The 21,061-nt window shown below is 38.8% G+C and overlaps 1 protein-coding gene across 1 annotated transcript in view; it reads left to right on the forward strand.

Annotated features, from left to right (window-relative positions):
- The window catches only part of CCDC141 (coiled-coil domain containing 141), a 181,367-nt gene that overhangs the window by 124,358 nt on the left and 35,948 nt on the right, over positions 1-21,061 (forward strand). Inside the window, exons 9-17 of the mRNA XM_008687200.2 lie at positions 735-876; positions 2,610-2,729; positions 4,441-4,632; positions 9,950-10,129; positions 14,925-15,104; positions 15,684-15,809; positions 17,581-17,769; positions 18,861-19,040; positions 20,811-20,960. Coding sequence (XP_008685422.2) covers positions 735-876; positions 2,610-2,729; positions 4,441-4,632; positions 9,950-10,129; positions 14,925-15,104; positions 15,684-15,809; positions 17,581-17,769; positions 18,861-19,040; positions 20,811-20,960 — 1,459 coding nt within the window. The remainder of the gene's footprint in view (positions 1-734; positions 877-2,609; positions 2,730-4,440; positions 4,633-9,949; positions 10,130-14,924; positions 15,105-15,683; positions 15,810-17,580; positions 17,770-18,860; positions 19,041-20,810; positions 20,961-21,061) is intronic.

A 21,061-nucleotide genomic window follows, 5' to 3' on the forward strand; every position in this document is an offset into this window, starting at 1 on the left:
GCTAATTTATCTTTAGACCAGAGCAAATGGGATCTGAATCTAAGGTCATTTGTTGTTCTAAAGGCATGTGCGTTTAATGAGCTTTTGTGTCACTTTTTTCTTTCACATGAGAGGTGAAAAATGACAATGTGAGGCTCAGTCTCTTTTTTATGAACAAGTACATTAGATTCCTAATTGTTGGTGATAACTTGGTTTTCACTTAATGAATATAGCCTTGAGCATTCGTCATCATCGAGAACAAGGAACTTAGTATTACATAAATATTTTACCCTTTTGGATTAGTAAATGGTTTGTTAATTGACTGATCCACATTTCTATTCAAAGAGCATCTTTAGATAAATGAAGCTTTCAAATCACACCCCCAGGAAAACTCTTGGCAAACATACTTGGCAAAAATACCCAGGCTTTGGATCTTTACTTCAAGATGTGCCTGTGCTTTTTGCCATAGGGTTCTCAAAATATCTTAGAGAAATATTAAAAAGTAAACCTTTACAAAAGAAGACTAGACCTGGTTGCAAAAACCCATAACTCATCTTTTCCCTCAAGAGTGACTGATTTAAACAAGGGAACATAATTTGGTATTACTTAGCTTCTGTTATCTTAAAGCCTGAAGCTTGATAACTTTTCTTGACTCATCCCTATCATGAAAGAGCAGACCCACTTTGAAATGTTCCCTATTCCTGGGGCTTCTCTGTCAGGGCGGAGTGAACTAATGGCTGACTTGTTGCATTCAGCTCTCAGGGGACCGGAGTCCATGAGATGATGGGATGTATTCAGAGACGAGTGGACCATCTGACCCAACAGTGTTCCGCGCACAAAGAATTTGCTCTTAAGAAACAGCAGCTAACTGCCTCGGTGGAGGGCCTCCTCAAGAAGGTAGTCTCTTCAATGTGCCCTCCGTTGGCTCCTACCTAGATGCAACTCCTTCCTTGGTGATCCTAGACAGCACAGCACCTGCAGCGTGGGGCACGGTGGGAGGGTCTCGGCACGTCTCCTTTGGCTTGATAATGATAAAAACATTCGGTTTTATCATTGAGCAGCATAGAGTTATAGTTCAGTGTTGCTCAGCAACCTTTCATGTCCCGGGTTGCTGAGACTTGCTGTGTCATCCTACCACCACGCCAGCCAGCCCTGAACATGCACACACAAAGGCAGCACTTGCTTTGCACAGAACCCAACCGTGTGCATATTGGGCCTGTGTCCTTGTTTTATGTGGGTCCTTGCCTGCTTCCAGGATGCACAATTTCAGTTAACATGGTATCATACCACACAAGGATGCCACGTAAATACCAAAAATGATGTTTTAGGGATTTCCAGGGATAAATTGTCATTATCATACTTTGTTGAAGGAGGTCAGTACAGAGGACGTGGTCATTCTGAATAAAAACATACATGTGAAAATCCTCTTTCTGCAGAGTGGATACAATGGCTCAGTATGGGAGAAATGTATTTCCTATTTTCAAAGAGGAATAAAACCAAGCAGCTACTATTTGGTTAAATAAAAAATTGCTTATGTGTAGCTGGGACATACAGTAAAAACTATCTCAGTGACGTTAATGCTAATGAACCTTGATGCCCCTGCTGGGTCTCAGATTTTCAGTGCTGCCTTCATCTGTTACAGTGGAGTCATACGACTGACTTCAACAAGTAGAACTAGTAGACTTCACAGGAGAGGACATTAAATAACCACGTCTCTATCTACATTGCCTTCCCCCTGCTATTGATCCAGAAACTTGGGAATTTGAGACTTGCTCTGATGGCTGGGTCCAGGGAGATTCCAAATATGGCAGCAGCTGTGGTGCCACATTCCCTGGAGCTTGAGACTCAAGCTAATTTGGGGGTGGTGGACAACACAGTAGGAACTCAGACAACTGTTGCTCCTTGTCTTCCTGCCAATTCAGAGCCAACTTGCCTGTGGGAAGGATGGACTCTGGGGAGAGCCAGGAGATGAAGAACATAACTTGGATGTTAATAGAATCCTTTAAAGAGTCCTTTTCCATTGATTAGTGTGTACTAAAAATCAAATCATAGTCCCCCACATTCATCAATTACATGGCCCAAGCATGTCCCTGTGTTCTACGGTCACATGTACAGGGTTTGGTCCTGCCCAGGGTCCCTAAATATAGCAACCCCGAGGGTGATTTAATACCCAGGCTTTGGATCTTTACTTCAAGATGTGCCTGTAAACTGGGCCCCATTCAACTTATAGTGGATGATTATGAGTTAATTAATCAGATAAATTTCATCTCTGCTGATGTGTTAGCAAGGGCATTGTCCTTTCTAGGTAATATAGGTGATAAGTTCTTAGAAGATGTGGGTGATTGTTTATATCTCATTGCTGTTAATAAAATATATGTCTGTTAATAAATTTATGTCTTTAAACATATACCCTCTCTCGGTGGGTCAGTAGTATTACCTCATATGAAGAGCAACATTATTAATTTAATCATGGCATTCTAAAATATTTAAAACTATTTTTAGATGAAAATTGGTATATCCATTTAAAGTACAACGGGATTGGAGAGAGTAGTATTTATCTTTCCTATACATATGCAAACGTGTATGCAAATACAATTACTAAGACTGCAATATATTCTTTATTGCTAAAGGTGGAAATGTCAATTCAGAAGATCAGTCCAGTACTTTCTAATGCAATGGATATCGGTTCCAGCCTTTCTGAATCAGGGAAGATTTTGAGTAAATACTTGGAACTAGATAACCAAGCTAAGGTAAATTAAATAGGAGTTATTTTTATGGTTATGATTTTGTAAATACGATTTCTTTTCTTTATATTCCATGGCTATAAAACTTAATGCTAGCTCTCTTGAGGGTTGCAATTCTAAATTAATATTGTGGTAAATAATGACTTAAAACTTCTATTATGTGTATCTAAATTATTTATACATATGTGGGTATATAAGTATTTATTTTTTATAAGGGTATTTGAGCTCACTGAAACTTTGTAACGTAGTATTAAACACTCATTTGGCCCCTTTTCCTTGCCTGGGAGATGTTGGCAACTCCTTTTGGGAAGCCACAGGATGCAGGGAGAATGCTTCTCTAAGACTATTTGTGAGTTTCTGCTAGAGTAAGTTACAAAAGAAAATTCCCAGAAGCAACATGCGTTAATGCAAGATTCCAGGAAGCAAATAAAAACACAATCTTGTTGCAAGCACAATGTTCAGGGACAGAAAATACCCTCCTCATCCCGGCACCTTCTCTAGCTCTCCCTCACCCTTTTCCCCTGGGATTTAGGATTAGACATTCCTGCTGGTAGCTCTACATCTGCACTGAGTCCCAGCCGGCCCCAGCAGATGTTTAGAAAGGTGAGTCTAGCACCTCTCCAGGCTCACCCAGGTTGGTAGGCAATGGCCTTGTTACTCCATCGGTTCTCAGCCAGAGGACCTTCTTCACATTTGGGTGACCTTTGTCAAAGACAAATTGATTTTTTTACATGGAATTTTTTTAATCATTGTTTCAAATGTTTACAATAAAACATATGTCTGAATTCAATTTCATTTTTTTTATTTTAAGAATTTTAGAAGGCGGGAGGAAATGGCACAGGGAGAAACTCCCCTGCTTCCTCCTACCCAGAGTGTTATCTGGAAGCAACATTTGGAAATGAAAATTAGCTTCATTCAGTGCAGTACTTGGGAAGCATATTAAATACAGGCAGGGAAGCAATTCCTTCTTGCTGCAAATGACAGTGAAGTTTTTTTTCTTTCATTTTTGCTTGATTCCTAGCTCAGGCTCACCATAAAATTTTACATGGCTCTTTCCGTGGCAATTGTAGATGTTATGCCTACCATACCTGCTTATCATTCTCTCCATGAGATTTTACCTGCCAGAAATTGCACTCCAAAAAAAAAACCCAGAAGAGCAACCCTGTGGGCTCGTTAGGTTTCATATATAACATTTTCCCTACCCTTGTTCAAAACCCCTTCTAGATAGAGATTTAAATAAGACTGCATCGGTGACATGCCATTTTTTATAAATTAAACAAGGAGTAAACAATTTCTATAGACTTGCCATCTCTTGTATAACAAAATTAGTTTAGGAATTTGCTAGAGCTATTGTTAAATTTCAGAAAGTAATCCTCATGTATAATTGTTGAATAAATTACTTCAAACATTTCTGCCATTTTGTTTTATAACTTTTCCTACCAAACAGCTTTTCTTCTCTCTTTGTGACGCAAAAAATAGAATGCTCCAAATGAAAAGTAGAGCTGAGAGAGTGAGAGAATAATTTGAGATGGTTTTCATTTTAAGGTAACTTTTTTTTTTTTTTGAAGTTTTGAAAGTTGTGCCTTTCTTTCATTGAGGAGAGTTCTGGTACAAGTTCAATTAATAATTGTAATAGATGGATGTGCAGAAGGTAACGAAATGTGAATGTTCATGATTCCCCTGTCAGCTTCTGACCCCCTGTGCTTTGCTTTCATAGGAGACAGCACATGAATTAGAAGCAGCTGCAAAACTTATGACAGAGAAAAATGAATTTGAACCTGACGAAGTGGCATTGCTTTCTTCTAAAGCTAAATGGCTAGAGGAAGAATTAAAAATACTTGGCCAAAGCATCGGCTCCAGGTCACAAGTCCTGCAATCTTATGTGGCATTTCTAAAGTCCTCAGAAGAGGTACGGTGCCTACGCTCTGACCTTCTGCAGCAAGGTGGCCTCTGCCTTCTTCCTGCTTCTCTGGGGATAGAAGCCGCGGTGGGTAGTCCCGTACCCTCCATTCCCACGCAGGTACTCACTTACTGGCCCTTTATTCTCCAAGGCGCCATACAAAGACTCAAAGAATAGGTTGTTTTCCTAAAAAATAATACAAGTGAGTAGAAGATATATTCACAAGCACAGTGGTTGTGTTGGAACACTTTTCACTGTGGCCTACAAGCATTTACAATATCCTAAACATAGAACAAAATTATTTAAAAACAAGTCATCTTCCACCATGGATCTCTTTGAATACTCATGTAATTAGTGCAACTCATTTAAAATACATACACAGAATTAGAAATTACAGACTTTCGGATCATCTCAGATCTGTCTTGTTTGATGCCTTTTAACAAACAGCTTTACCTCGGAGAGCTTCTTCTGAGGCGCTCTTCTGACAGGGCTGTACTAGAGAATTGTGAAATTCCCTCTCGTAGACTACGATTCCAGCTCGCAGAGGTCCCAGTCTCTGGGAGATGACATCAGTCATGGAAAAGGGTGGGAGTGCCACTTAGGAGCACGCGAACTCTGCTGCTCTAAGAGTGGCGGGCACTGGCCTAGCGGGAGGTGGAGCCCATGCGGTCCACACTGGGGTAAAGCCAACCAAAGTTAGGGAGCATGCTCAAATTCCATTTTCTCCCCCTCACCTTCCCTCTGTCACCCTTCCCCCCTACCACCAGTGTCCTGCCTAAGCACATCTCCTCTGTCAGCTCTCATTCTGTAATGTTCTGAATTCTCACCACTCGGGAGGAAGGCCACGAGCAGTCCCTGCAAATCTCAGGTGACCACTGCCTCCTGTTCCACGTCTTTATTCCACCTTTTGTCACCTAAACTTTTATTTAGTTTTTCTTAGCCGCAACCCCTCATGATTTGGGAGAGGTATTGCAATTGACAGGATTATCCTGTTGTACACTTTTGTTCAGAACTTGAAATGGTGGACAAGGTGCAAAGAAATCCTGTTTTCTGTGTCTTCATTGCCAAAAATCCACCTGCTTGGCTTCTAGTTCAGCATCTATGGCCCACTCTAGCCTTTGGGACCAAGAGCCTCCCTAGGGCTGGAACTTTAGCTCTGCAAGAAACACTTTTGCAGAAAGACCTCATGTCCTTCCACTGTCCCTGCTTTCACTAAATCTGTTTCCCTCCCTGGTAGAGCCTCCTGTCCTTCTCATCTTGGTGGTACTCTCAGTCCGTCACCCTCTGACCCCCTCAGGCTTTCCTTTTTTCTTCACCAGCTCCTACTTATTCATTTCCAGCCCACTCTCCATGCCAACATGTCCCTGCTGTCCACCCTGACTCTCCCTGCCAATTCCCAACACCAGGCCAACCCAATGCTGTTTACTCAGCTTCCATTTCCAAGCTTTCAGATGCTTCTACAGAAAATCATAAAACTGTGCTGATTGGCACCGTTACAATGTATGGGTCTCTGCCTCTGCTGGGGTCCCCATGTGCTCCCTTGTTGGCACCTATTCAGTTGTGATTCTCAAACATCTTACCCCAGTTTCCATCCCTAAATCTCAGCCAATGCCCTTTCCTTGTATGTGACTGACACATATGACACAAAAAACCTTGACTTCCTTCGACTTCCAAACCTATTGACATGAGGCATCCCCCAGTTGCCAATAAAGTGAAGCCTCTATTTGTGTCCTACATGAATCAGCCATCAGTCCCTCCCTACACACGCCTACGCTCTTCAGAAGCGAGCTTCAGCTAGATCCATCCTTCAATTGTTCACATCTGCTTTTCCATTGCTTCCTTCTCATGGGTCTACAGCCATGGCCAGTGGTGCTGCCCTCACCAAGACTGCCCTTCAGTAGTTGTCCTTCCCTTCGCACCTGCATTCTCAGAACAGGGAGATAACACTTCTCGCCTCTGCCTGCTTGTCCTCCCCAAGCCTCACCCCACTGCCTCTAGTGTATTCTCTTTTTAGTCCTGCTATTTGCCACCTCTTCCCTCCATCAAAAGTGTTCTGATAAGCTACTTGCTAGTTGACAAATGAGATGCTGTATTTTCAGTCTTCCTCCCCGTTAATCTCTCTGCCACATTTATTTCACTCACTCACTCTCACCTCCCGTGACTTTTTAAAAGACAGATTTGTCGAAGTACAATTTACAGAGGATAAAATTCACCTATTATAGAGTGTGATGATTTTTAGTATATTTATAGAGTTGTGCAGGCATCACTGCACTCCGGTGTTAGTATATTTCTATCACCCTAAATAGAGGCCTACTGCATATTTTTAGTCAATTCTGGCTTCCATCCTCCAGCCTCAGGCAAGCACGGAAATGCTTTCTGTCTCTGTAGATTTACCTTATTTGGATATCCACATAAGTGGCATCACCTCGTCTACTTCTTTATCTGTTCCTTCTCCTTTTTCTTCATTTAGTTTTCTGTTTCTGAAATGTGGTGAGTCATGGAGCTCTTACCTGTGTTCTCTTTTGGGCATTCTATACACTTTCTGTACAAAAATCACACCCCTGACTGTGGTTTTAATTCACCAATAACTGAAAAATGGTTCCTCAGCCCCAGCACTTCCAAGCCCCAGACCAATGCTTTCAACTTCCAATCATACTAATTCCCTATATATCCTATAGGCTCCTAAAGCTCAACAAAACATTGCCAGTTATCTATTTTCCAAACATGTTTTTCTTCTGTATCTTGGCACTGGATTAATGACCCCATCATTTTTCAGAAGTCCTATGTAGAAGTTTCAAAGTCTTTTCTAAGACCTCTCTCAGTGAGCACTTATTTTGTATGAGGCCCCACTCTTTTCATTTCTGATTTCATTTATTTATTTAAAGATTATATTCACTTATTTGAAAGTGAGAGAGAGAGAGAGTGCAAGTGGTGGGGAGGCACAGACGGGGAGTGAGAAGCAGACTCCCCGCTGAGCGAAGAGGCAGAGGTGGGCTCAATCCCAGGACCCTGAGATCGTGACCTGAGCCAAAAGCAGATAACCAACTGAGCCACCCAGGTGCCCTCATTCCTGAATTTATTTAATCCTTGTAACACTGCTATGTTTAGCTACTATTATCCCTCTTTTACAAATCAGGGAAACTGAGACTCTGAGAAGTTAGTATCCAAGATCAAGCAGCTAGTTAATGTCAAAGCAGAAGTTTAATCCCTAGTCTCCTTCCTTTTGTCTTTTCCTATATCAAAGGTCATGCTACCCCTTGTTTACCTATAGGGACAACCCAAAAGATTTCTGAATTCCCCTTTCCCTCTGCCTGAACCATCACTTCCTCAGTTCAAGCCCTCACCAGCTCTTGTTCAGCTTAAAGAAGTTGTCTTTGGCCTGGTCTTCTTCCTATAATTCTCTGCTTCACTCCTTTCAAAAAATGGTCATTCTAAAGTAAATGTGATCATGTTACCTCCTGACATTCAGGTAATATGACAAATGTAATTTGTGAAACAAATTATAAATAACTTTTTTTTCAAATTTTAAATAACTTTTACCAAAAACGGATGAAGTATTAAAGTTTATCATTAATTCCCTTAAAACATAAACTAGTACAGATTCAAGGGAATTCCTATAATGGCATCATTCTCTCTTCCATTCAGGGCTTTTTTGAGCCATTGGAAAAGGAGGATGAATTAAAATTTATGTTTTGAGAGTTGCACATACCCGACAGCCCATCAAATTGACATCCCAGCCTATAGCATACACACCACAGAAGAGCTGGTAGTTGTCACGCTGATTCTCAACCATTGTGACAGCTATCAGTTGTTTCAGACTCATGAGAATCTGTCACATCATGTTGGTTACGGTCGAAAACAAGTTGAAACCTGCTGGCCAGCTTTACGCAGCACGGTGATCCCTCTAGTTTCTTTCTTTAACCACTCAGCTCGTGCAACCTGAACTTCACGCACACTAAGATCTTTTATCGTGCTCTGAATCAGCCATGTTTTCACACTTGTGCCTTCACATTTGTTAACCCTTCCATCTGGGATCCCCTCCGACTGCCTCTCACCCTGGACCATTCTGAAAGACACAGATCAAAAGTCGCTTCCTTTGGGAAGTTCTTCCCTATTTACTCCAAGTAGAATTGGTGGTCCCTCCTCAGCAGGTCCATAACATTGTGTGTATACTTATCTTTGTGTTACGATAATTTGCTTACAGTTCTTTTTCTTCCAGAACTATCTTTGGGAACCCAGGGAATCTTAGGAGCCTCCATGGAGGAGGTAGCATTTTCGGTAGTTCATGAAGGATCAGTAGGAGCAGAAAATTAAGGAAAGCTCATTCTAGGCTGAGGAAACAAGCATCAGCAAAACAGAAGCATGAATAAATGGAAAATGGGAAATGAGGGTAGAACTTCTATTTCTGAGCACCGTTTTCAGGCCCACCTATTACGTTCATTTAAGTGATGAATGATGTTAACATCTTTAAAATACTAACCATTGCCTGAACTTTCTCACCCTGTTTAGATTGCTTTTGGTAGTTATGAGCTCTTTGAGTCTTGTTCTATTGGCCATTAAATATTACTCACAATGCATAAAAGCTTGTGTCAAAATTTTTCTACTATTTCTACATTACCCAATTACATGTTAATCTATAGTTCTACAAGTGCATTTGATTTTATATAAGCTCTGATCAAAGAGAGTGATTTAAAATAATTGAGTACTGCTAACATTGGTTAGCAAATGAGAAAATATAATTTTAGGCAGGTGAAGTAACGTACTTCAGTACGATAAGCTTACGGAGGCATCTTAATATTAATACCTGCACAGAAAATTAGTAATTGTATTTATTCTGGTTTATCACTGATTAGAAGGAAATTGTGATTAATAATTACAAATAATTTTTCACTGGCTGCATTTCTTTCTTTCTGATTTGTATTTCCTGTCTGTGTGTGTGCGTGTGTGTATATCTTCCTTCCGAATTACAAAACTCAGCTTTAAAGGGAATCACACTGCTCTTTGACACAAATTGTCCCCAGTTGCAGAACATGCACATATGTAATACATAACTACGGTTTTGGCTATGGTACCTAGGGCTAATGGGTAACAAACTTGTCAGCTGAATTTGCTACTGAGGAGTAGTCGTATTTGTCAACAACCTAAATAGATTTTCATGTCTTTTCAGTAAATTGACAATGTTCAATAATAACTTAAAGAATTCTGAAATGTAGTTTCTGTTCAATTTTTATATAGGCTTCTATTAGAATCTACTATTTTTCTTTAAAAACGTTTTTAAGTATTCTTAATTTTCATTTACATTCTCCTTTTTTTCTTTTTGTTTTAGGTACAGGAGCAGTGTCAGAACCTAAAGGAGTTTTACCAAACTGAAATCCTGCAGAAAGAAGAGGGTGATGCTGAAGCCAGGCATCGATCTGACACCGCAGAGAAGCAATGGCAGCTATTTTTGAAGAGGAGTTTTTTAACTCAAGATCTAGGGCTTGAGTTCCTTAATTTAATAAATATGGTAAGAATGGCATGAAATGTGTTAACACCTTCTGCAAGGATTCCTTGTCAAAGTCAAAACCATAAATTCATAAGTCCATTTGTCTGCTAATCAGCCTTGCTGGTTAGAAAATTGTTTTTGGTTTTGGTTTTGGTTTTTATTATTTTTTTTATATTATTTTTTATTTTTTTAGCTTTATTCAACCTAGAACAGTGCTAAAGCTGAGCACTTATATGCTTATTTGGTCTTAGACCTTCTATTCTTTTCTAATGAAGGCTATTTTAACTCTTAAGAAGAGGGACTATAATTCGAATACAACATTGCCATTATTACATAGAAACCTCAGTAGAAGTCCATCCGAAAGTTCTGTGTTATTTTGAGAGCACGCAACAAGGTCCTTACAAAATTTCCAGGGGTTAAAGACAACATCTAGGGTGAATCATCATTTTGAAGAATTTCTTACTATAGCAGATCTTTTCGTGGTGAAGCTCCATTATATTTAGAAATGTACTCTAGGGCCGCCTGGGTGGCACAGCGGTTAAGCGTCTGCCTTCGGCTCAGGGCGTGATCCTGGCGTTCTGGGATCGAGCCCCACATCAGGCTCCTCCACTAGGAGCCTGCTTCTTCCTCTCCCACTCCCCCTGCTTGTGTTCCCTCTCTCGCTGGCTGTCTCTATCTCTGTCGAATAAATAAATAAAATCTTAAAAAAAAAAAAAAGAAATGTACTCTAAATTTTAGTTGTTGAGTTGTATCTGTAAAATACTCTAGAATCTTTATATCAACCTCTGATCCATATAAAGTTCTGTACAGAGTTTTAAAAAAACGGTTAACCCACCTCTCCTTTAATACCTCACGTATCTTCCTAATGAAACTGCTCATTTCATTGTTACAAAATGCCAGCCACTAAAAACCTTTTTTTTTTTTTTAATGTTGAGCCAAATCTGTCTTCATATCTGTTTCTAACCCTCTGTAACTACACAGGGGAAGAAAGTGTTAATATTTCATTCTTCTCACACATGAAAGTCCTTCAAACACTGAAAACAGTTGCTGTATCTAATCTGGGTTTTTCCGGTAGCTAACCACAGAGAAATCCTATCACTTATGAGATAGTGTCTTTTCTCTTTCCATCCTAATTCTCCCTCCCAGAACTTTCTGTGGTTTGTCAAAATCATTCATAAAATGTAACCAAAAAGTGAGGTCCAACTTCAACACAAAGTACAACAAAGGACATCATTCTTTACTAAGGAAACATTATGCTAGCATTTTTAGCAGTAATTTCACTTTGCTGGTTCATATTAGGCTTGTGATCAAATAAAACTCCCCTAATGTTTTCATTGCAATTCCTACCGAGCTACTTCTCTCCCTTCTTACATTGTTCAGTCATTTATCCTCTACATACAAATGTGGGCCTTTATATGTATTCCTATTTAATTTCATTTTATTGGTCTTCGCCCATGATTCCATCTTGTTAAACTAATTCTGAACCTGCTATCTACTGCATTAGCCATCTTTTCTGAATTTAATTCTATACCTTTGATAAGTAGGCCTTCTGTGGCTGCAAGTAAATTTTTAATAAAAGTGTCTAGGGGCAAGTCGACTTCTGAATCCATTAAGCCATCACTTCACCTGTTTGTTAAACAATCATGGATACTTCCAATAGTACTTCATTTCAACCACTAATTCACAACTTTTTTCCTAAGTCTGTGGTGAGAGAGACAGCTCCAAGGAAGGCCTGCCTACCAAGTATCCTATCAATTACATAAGTATAATTTGGCATAAATCAGGTTGACTCCTTGTGATCAAAGAATTCTTTCCAAAGTGCTCACAAACTACTTGAGCCACGATAAACTTATTGCACTGATTTTCAGTGTAAGGCTTACCAATCTGTAAATGATGTAGCCCATCCTTTTCCCCCTTGTGAAAATCAGGGCATTTTCCTTTCTCTAACTTTCTGGCCCATCTCTAATTTTCTGTCAGTTTGCAAAGAGAACTGACACCTGCAATTTCCAATACTCTGAAATGTGATGTCTCAATCTGGAGTCTGAATTCATTTGGAAGAGTTAGGTTCTATAACTAATCTCATCCACTTTGAGCTACGATTTTCTCTTTATCTAACTCTATCTCCACCTTCGCTGTTTGAAGATTATTCTTATTAAATCTACATGGAAACAAAGTAAATATTAAATAGTGCTAATTTATCTAATGCTATCCTTAAGCATCAGAGACAACTTGCTAAGCTATTTGCCCGTGTTCTTATGTTATTATACAGGTGCTTTACTGTAGAAACTAATTATTTTTCATTTGGAACATTTAGAACATGTATTATCTATCTATCATCTTTTACATTTTTACTTTGTTACAGTCTTTGATCTCATGATTGTGTACTTCTCTAATTTGTATTCACAAGGGAATTCAAATATTTGCAAACTACATTTTTGTGTCCATCCTTTTATTACTAACGTCATTTCAGAAATTTATTTTTCAGTTCTGCAATGTCCAGTGGATCTTTTTTATTAGATTTCAATTGCCAGTGAAATTCTCTCTCTTGTCCTCTCTGCATCTCTCCTGTACTTTCTTGACCATACTAATCATGGGTATTTTAAAATGTTTGTCGGCTAATTCCAACATGTGGGCCTGGATTTGTTTCTGTTGTCTACTTTTCTCTTGGTTTCCAGTCATGTAGTCCTGTGTTGGCAGGACCCACGAATCACATCTATCAAGTCTCAGACATTATGTGTAAAACACATGCTTTACCCCAAGGTCCTTACTGCTTTCATATAATAAATTCCTCTTTATTGATAAGAATTAAGATTCACATAATAGTTAACTTTATTGGTTCAGTGACATTCTGAAATAGGAAATTATTGGTAAAGCAAGTAAAACGCTTTTTAAATTCTCTTCATATTTTTTGGACCATTAGGCTTTTAAGCAAACATTATTGTTGAAATGTGGTAACCAGTTTCGTTGTTAAAAAGGAAGAAGGGCAGCTGGCCTTTTCCACTGAGTGTTCTGCTCTTGATTGGGCTGCTGTGGCTTATTTTTTCAAGCTTGAAACTGAAAAAATTTCAGTTCATCTAAAAAAATCATCAAGATCAGGCAAATTAATTTAGGTGAGAAATCTGGCAGATATCTTGATGTAAGTGCCAATTGACTAATTTATAGCTGTGAATATCAAGGATGCTATCCAGGATACTGCCTTCCTGTTATCAACGTATCTAGAAAACAAAACACACCATTCGTTGTGCCTGAATTCAAATGGAAAATGGGTAATTTGGTACCTTATTAGATAAGATTATGGAACATTTTTCCATGACCCGACACAGAAGTAGAATAAGTATTGTGTTTACTAACTAGACCTTGGACTAATTATTTAATCTTCCTGAGTGGTCAAAATATTTAAGTCTGCCAAGTACATCATCACTCTTCTCGAATCCTGCTGCCTACACAGCAACAAATACTACTGTGCTCTCCCTTTTCCAGACCTCACTCAAATCATATCCTGGTGATTATGCTTGACACTGATATGCTGCAATTTCCAAGTTTACTTTAAATTATATGTTATATTATGATTAATAGCTGCTTAATAATATGTTGAAAGATACCCTAACTTTATAGCATAGATTAAAAAATATTATTTGGGATGGGTTCTGCTGAAGTTGTCTAATACTTTTTATGATATATTAGAATCTTGTTAACCATAATTACAGCATATATCATTTTATTTCTGAACCCCCAAATTCATGGGGGGAATCTCACTTAGGACCTGCAATTATATTCTTTTGTAATTAATCTGTACTTTATTATGTCTAAATTGATACAAAAATATAAATATGAAATATTAATGTCATTTAAAATAATTTAAAAATAAGATGGTCTTTTAAAATATTGTTACATGTTTATGACACTGTCTTCTGACTACAATTTAAAAGATCCCTTGACTTTTAGATACCTAGCTGTAATTGCAATTATGGACATCCAGGCTTATTTGCTCCTTAGAAATTCAAGGATTTATTGAGAAAGGCTGGCCATCAAAGTAAAAACCATTGTTTTGTCAACCAAATATTCAACTATCACATTTTTCATGTGCAAACATAAAAAAAAAGAAAACACACGGTCTTGCTGTTTACTTCTCTTATCCTTCTGCCTCCAATTGAATTTCCCCTTGTTGAAAAGCACTATTTAAAGCTTTCCAATCAGTCAACCAGAACATATAGAAGTTGGGAAGAGGGCTCTGAATTTAAATATTGCAATTCTGGTGCATAATAGAGTTACAAATATAGAGATATATAGGCGTACATTTCAGTTCTCACAAAAGGGAGTAACTTCAAGCACTGTTCACAAGGAAAATTTAAAATAATTGTAGTATAAACAATGGGCTAGTTTAAAGAGAAAAACAGACCCCTCATATTCCTGATACTGAGACTTCGACACATTCTAATGAGTGTGTTAAAATAAATAGTGGACTACACTTCAAAACTTATACACTAAAATAATCTTGACTTCAACATTTCTGGATCCTGATGCTCATTGTATCACTCCTTAAGCTGTAGGAAGTAACCAGACCCTGGCCAGGGGTGTGAGGGTGGGGACTCAAACACCACTGGGCTGTTGAAGAACTCAGGACCTGGTATCCAAGCATAGAGTATAGGTTCTGAGAGCCCCACTGTGCCTTCGCACAGGCATTCCAGACATGTCCTGATATCAGAACCATGCTCTGCGTTGGCTACGATCAGGTGTTTGCCTCCTAAAATAGTGTGTGCAAAAGATTGTGTCTCCTGGGAAAGAAAAACCATTATATGGATTATTAATTTAACAGGCTAAAAGGGATGAAATATTAAATGCAAAAAGTGAAGTGCACTTTATGGAGAACACTATGGAAAGCCAGAAGGCAGCAAGAGAAGAACTCAGCCACCTTCGGATGACATGGCAACTTAACGCCATTGCGAGCAAGCCTGTGAAACAGCAGTGGGGAGCGTTCAAAGAACAACTTAGGAAGGTACGGAAACATGCAGTGGGTATTATTAAGTCTTAAAAACAAAGGAAATTCTGACGTATGCTGCAACATAGAAGAGACTTTAAACTATGATGCTAAGGGAAAGAAGCCAGTCACAAAAGGATGAATGTCGTATGCTCCTACTTACACGAGGTACTGAGAGTCAAGTTCATAAAGAGGGAAAGCAGAATAGAGGTTAGCGGGGCTGAGGGAAGGAGGGAATGGGAGTTACTGGTAAACGGGTACAGAGTTTCTGTTTGGGATGATAAAGAGTTAGATGGTGGTGGTGGATACACACCAATGTGAATGTCCTAATGCCACCAAACTGCAGTTAACAATTAGTTAACGTGGTAAATTTTGTTATATATATATTTACCACACTAAAACCAAAAACAAGTAAAGGAAACCCAGGGCCTGCGCTTTTGATCACTGGTGGTTTAGAGCCACAAACTCACTTGAGGTAGTGAGTGTCTTCATGGGGATGGAAAAGTTCGACGACATACCAGTCATCACTGGAATGATCGTTATGTATTTGCTGGTGTCAAAGACAACAAACACATGACGATCTAATGTTTATTTCAGACTACTTACAACTTAAACCTTCTTCAGGAAGCACTTATGCCTGTGTCTGCCCTTGACCTTGGGGGGAGCCTCCAGACCATTTTAGGTCTACAGAAAAAATGGAACGAAATGAAGCCTCAGCTCCAGGTGAAGGAACACACCGATGGAATTGGGTGAATGGGAAAAAAAATCAAAAACTCTTCAGTCGAGGTTTACCTAATTAATTTTCACAGACGGGTGAATTACTTTTTTTTTTTTTTAAACAAAAACATTGCTTGTCTAAAACTCCACTTTAAAAAGACATTTTTCCTACTGTTGTTCTGCATTGTTCTGTATTTGATAATACACATTCAGGCTACAAAATGTCCTTAATATATTCTCATCTTAGATTATTTTAATTTGCATTAAATGATTTCCTTATTAATGTATTTATCACATATATTCACTCTAATTATTCCCTAAGAGGTATAGACCCATTTTAGATTAAGACATCTCAGAGCAAGGATTCACAAGCTCTGACACAGAGGCCCTGCCACCCTTTGTCCCCAGAATTATAACTGTGATGTCACTGTCCCCACCCGCTGGCACCCCAGGTTCCCACCACCCTCCCAGGAATCTTGCTGTGCTCTCCCGTTCTCCCTCTCAGAGAGCCCTCAGCGTATGAGAGATAAACCCATGAGTCATGTTCCCGGCCCTGACTGTGAATGCATTCCGTCCCCCCCACCTCCTCCTGCTGTTCTCCTGCCTGGCTTCTCGTTCTTTGCTGCAAAGTCAAGCTCTCTGCGTTTCTGTTGCTCACCACTTTCTCAGTGTTGTTTTTCAGAAAACTGAAGATTTCTTTAGGGAATATCTATTTTAGATTCTTTAAAAGTAAAACTGTTATGGTGGATAGCCAACCCTCCCTACCCCCCCACACAAAAACACACCATTGTAGCCCATGGTGAATGATTTCCTGTAAATGCTTAGAAAATTCAACTAGCCTACGTGTTAGGTACTTTGATACACTCTGTGTTATATGCCTATTTGCCTTTCATGTCTATACGTGTGCACGTGCCCCTGCACATGCGTGAGTGTGTAAATCCCTCTAAGTCAGGGGCCATTCCCAAGCTTTGTTAGTTCTGTCACTGTGATGTGCATATATTTGATGCCCCCATGCTTGATTTCAACTTGAAAACCTTTCTGCTATTCTTCTGCAAATTATTTCCTTAGCCTAAATCATTTCCATTACTTTTCCCCTTGACAGAAGATCCATCCCTGATGTTTAGTGGCTTCCTTTTTGAGGTGTCCACACTTTGCAAGTTCTGTCCCAGAATCTGGATTCCTATAAGGGATATCTGAGCAGTGCTGGGTAAAAAGGAAGCTGCTTTATCCCTCCCTACATGTGATGGCTATTTGTGGATTCTGGGATGACCGTTTTTACAGTAGCATACCTACCACGTTGCTCAGCTGGTAGTTCATTCTGATCACTCTGTTATCATAGAGGACAAGTAATCCCCCCAATATATTTTTAGACTTGCCTTCTCTTGGCGTTTTTACCATACCGCCTGATTCTAGTCTGTATTAAATATCAGAGATAGTCATGGGTTCACAAAATATCTCAAATACACTCACTTAACAGATAACTAGAGTATTTGGTGTGCCACAGAAATAGGGGACTTTGTATTTTACCAGCTAGCTTTGAAACATGTGTTTTGCTTTGCTGATATATACTTTTTTAATTTCTGAGAAGATGGGGGTAGAATAATGTATCCTTAGCATCAGAGAGCAGAAAGCTTGGATTTGCAGGGATGGGGTGAGGCTGACAATAAGTAATTGTTAAGTGAGAGAAGGATTCATGACTTAGATCTTCCTATAGTCAGTTATAAAGTAAAAAGCTCCCTAAAAGCTGGATATCTTTTAATGCTTTTAACTTTTTTAGCAACTGAATGATGAAGTTCAGTACATTATAAGAGAATCAGAAGAGTTAAGTAGCAAAGGAGCTCCTGTGAAAGAGAAGTCTCAACAAGTGAAGGAGCTTATCCATCTCCATCAAACACAGAAAGTGAGAATCCGAGATTACGAAGATATCCTGTACAAGGTGGTCCAATTTCACCAAGTCAAGGAAAAGGTAAGACGTGTCACAGATACCTGGAAGACCCTCAGTTTTAAACTATGAAATTAAAAATGAATTATTGTGTAATAAAGGCCAAACTGTTTATTCTGGTATTAGAAGCCTTCCACAATCTGGCCTTTAACTTTTTTCTCACTACATCTCTATCCTTCCTTATGATCCAGCCAAACTGAGCTCTTCTTTGTCCCTCAAAGATAGTGCACACATTCCTAACTCCAAGATTGGACTCTTAGGCACCATTACCTGACAGGTCCTTTTCTCTCCCCTCTACCATTTAAACCCTGCGCCTGCTTCCAAGAAACCTATGTCACTTAGAATGATTTGTCTTTCTTCTAAATTCCCAGAACTTTCATTGTTTATTTCACACATTTGTCAATCTTAGCTTCTTGATTCTTTCTTTTTTAAAGATTTTATTTATTTATTTGAGAGAAAGAGTGAGCATGAGAGAGAGAGAGAGAGAGAGAGATCATGAGCAGGGGCAGAGGGAGAAACCGACTCCCCGCTGAGCAGGGAGCCCCATGGGAGCAGGACTCTGGGATCATGACTGAGCCCAAGGCAGATGCTTAACTGACTGAGCCAGCCAGGCGCCCCCTAGCATCTTGAGTCTTAAGTACTTTTCCCCCCAACTCAAGTGTAAGCTATTTGAGGGAAGAAAAAAATTCTTTTTTTTTTTTTTTTTTTTTTTGTATCTCAACTACCTGACATTTTGGAGTGCTCAGTAGAACTTCAAAGTTATTAGCCTCTATTAACAGAAAATGGAGATATATCGATATCCCTTTAAAATAGCCTCTGAATTTACTCAGATCACAAACCTCGATCTTGCAAAGGTTTTAGGCTCTGACCAAAAAGAGTATTTTCTTCTTTAATATTCTTTAACAGAGCTGACAATGTTAATGCCTCCATTTTACCCTATCAATTTGAAGCACTGTAACATTTTTGTTTGTTTGTTTATGACACTAATAATTAGAGATGGGCTTGGCAGCATTTTGACCAGGTAGTGAAATTGGTTATAGCAGGTAGGCTTTTAAGAAGATCTGTCTTCATAAAAATAGGAAATCCATGTTAATTGTTAATGTCCTAAATTCCAGCTGGGTCATCTCAACAAATCAAGGGAAATGGAGTTTTTAGCGCAGCCGAAGGATCTGGATGATGCCCACGAAGCCCAGGCTCACCTCAGTCGCTCTCAGGAAAAGCAGGCACATATTGATCATCTCCATCAGCTGGCCCTTTCCCTGGGAGTGGACATCATCTCGTCGGTGCAGCGGCCTGTAAGCAACTTAGAACACCATCGCTCGAACCTAATTAAAGCTGAGAGTTGGGGATAATATCAGAGAAACCAGGCAGATTGCCTAGTATATGTTAAATTTAAAAATACATTAAACCATTAGGATAGTTATTTGTGGTGAGTATCTACCACCTATAACGAAAGAAAAAACTTTTAAAGAGAAAAATCTGTTTATAAAAGTCTTGTTTAATACTTATCTATTCTCTTGCTAATTAAAAAACAGAATTGTAGAACTGTGTTGTCTAATATGGCAGTCCGTTTTTCGCATTTGAAATGTGCCTAATGCAACTAAAAAACTAAACTTTTAATTTTATTTATTTTTAATTAATTTAAATTTTAAAACTGACAGTGTAATTATGGGAAAACTTTTAAGTACATTGGGAACAGCTTGGATATGTGAATCTACATTTTAAACTCTAAACTATGAAATATGAATACAGATCAAGTATTTCTGATAGAAGTTTAGCAACAATTAAGAAGTGCTTGTAAGTGTGAAATACACACTAGATTTCAAAGACTTAGTATAAAAATTGTATTAATATTTTTTACATTTATGTTAAAATAATGATATTTGGTTGAACAAATTATTATGAAAATTAATTGCACCTGTTTCTTTTTTGCTTTTTAATATAACTACAGGAAAATTTTTAGTTATTCATGTGGCTCAGATTTCATTTTGATTGGACCAATGCTGCTTTAGCATTTTGGATCTGGAAGGTATCCTAGAGATAATCTAGCCCAGGACACTCATTTTTATAAAACAAGGATGGATCTGAGGCCAAGAAAAGCTGCTTTATCCATAAAATCCCATAATGGAGGAGCCTACTGGCCTCACCAAAGGCTTGGACACTTGTCACTGAATCTGCTTTATGCCACTGGACCGACCTTAACAAAGGAGCCTAAAAAAGAAGAAAATATTTCCAGATCAAGTTTTTATAAATAATACATGGGACTCTGATTAAAAAAAAAAATCCTTCTCCAAATTCCTAATTTGAGGGAAGAAAAGATTATGTTTATTCTTTCCAATATGTATAACATTAATAAAATCATAACGGCCAATTTTACTTTAAAGTTCATTTAAGATCTCCATTAAATGATATGGAACGCAATGAACCTAAAGGTTTTTTTTTCTTTTTCAATTTTTTAACTGAAAGACATAGAAATACAAAATATCTGTCCCTGTTTATAGAATTGGTTTTTACCAAGAAGGAGTTTTCTTTTTAAAGAGTTCTATTTTATTAATAAATTTATTTTAAAAAGAAAGAAAAAAATAAGATGTCTCACTTTGCACAAATAATATTATAAATTGTTCTCCAACCCTCATCTGGCCTTGGCCTCAGCAACCCTCTGTGCTGAGCAGAGATTGGTGCACTTGCATAATGAACCTGAGGTTAAGTTCAAGTTGACAGGAAAATTATAGTGCAGAAGCTGAATGTTTCCAATGCATATTTTATGCCTTTTGAAGTAAAAATTATACCTTATAATAAACGGTGTCTCTGAAGAGTTGGGTGTGATGAGCAAATCTTCGAAACTGAAATTTCAAGACTGGAAATACGACGGTTTGCCTTCCCCAACATGTTGGTGTCTGGCTTCTTTCTGAAATCATTGCATTCAAATATGCTTAAGATAAAGTAAGCCAGGAACCTATTTTTTAGTGTCCTTTATGAGTTTCACAGTGCAGGTAAATAGCACATTCGTCTCATTGCTGTTTTGCCCACTCCCTTTGTCACTTCCTCTTCTCTTCCATTTTCAGAACTGCTCTAACGTTTCTGCAAAGAACCTGCAGCAGCAGCTGGACATCCTTGAGGGGGACTGTGTGAACTGGCGCGCCAAAGCCCAGGAGTATGAACGGACCCTGACCCGCAGCTTGGAGTACTGCACCACACGGGACAATATAAACGAGGTGGGGTGGCAGGGTGAGAACCAACATTGTCAAAAGCTGTTCTGAACCTAAAGCCCGCGTCTCGTGTCTGGACGTGTGCACACAAAATCAGGAGACCTTTC

This window comes from Ursus maritimus, unplaced genomic scaffold (assembly GCF_017311325.1).
Source record: "Ursus maritimus isolate PB19 unplaced genomic scaffold, ASM1731132v1 scaffold_1, whole genome shotgun sequence".
In the NCBI taxonomy this organism is placed as follows: Eukaryota; Metazoa; Chordata; class Mammalia; order Carnivora; family Ursidae; genus Ursus; species Ursus maritimus.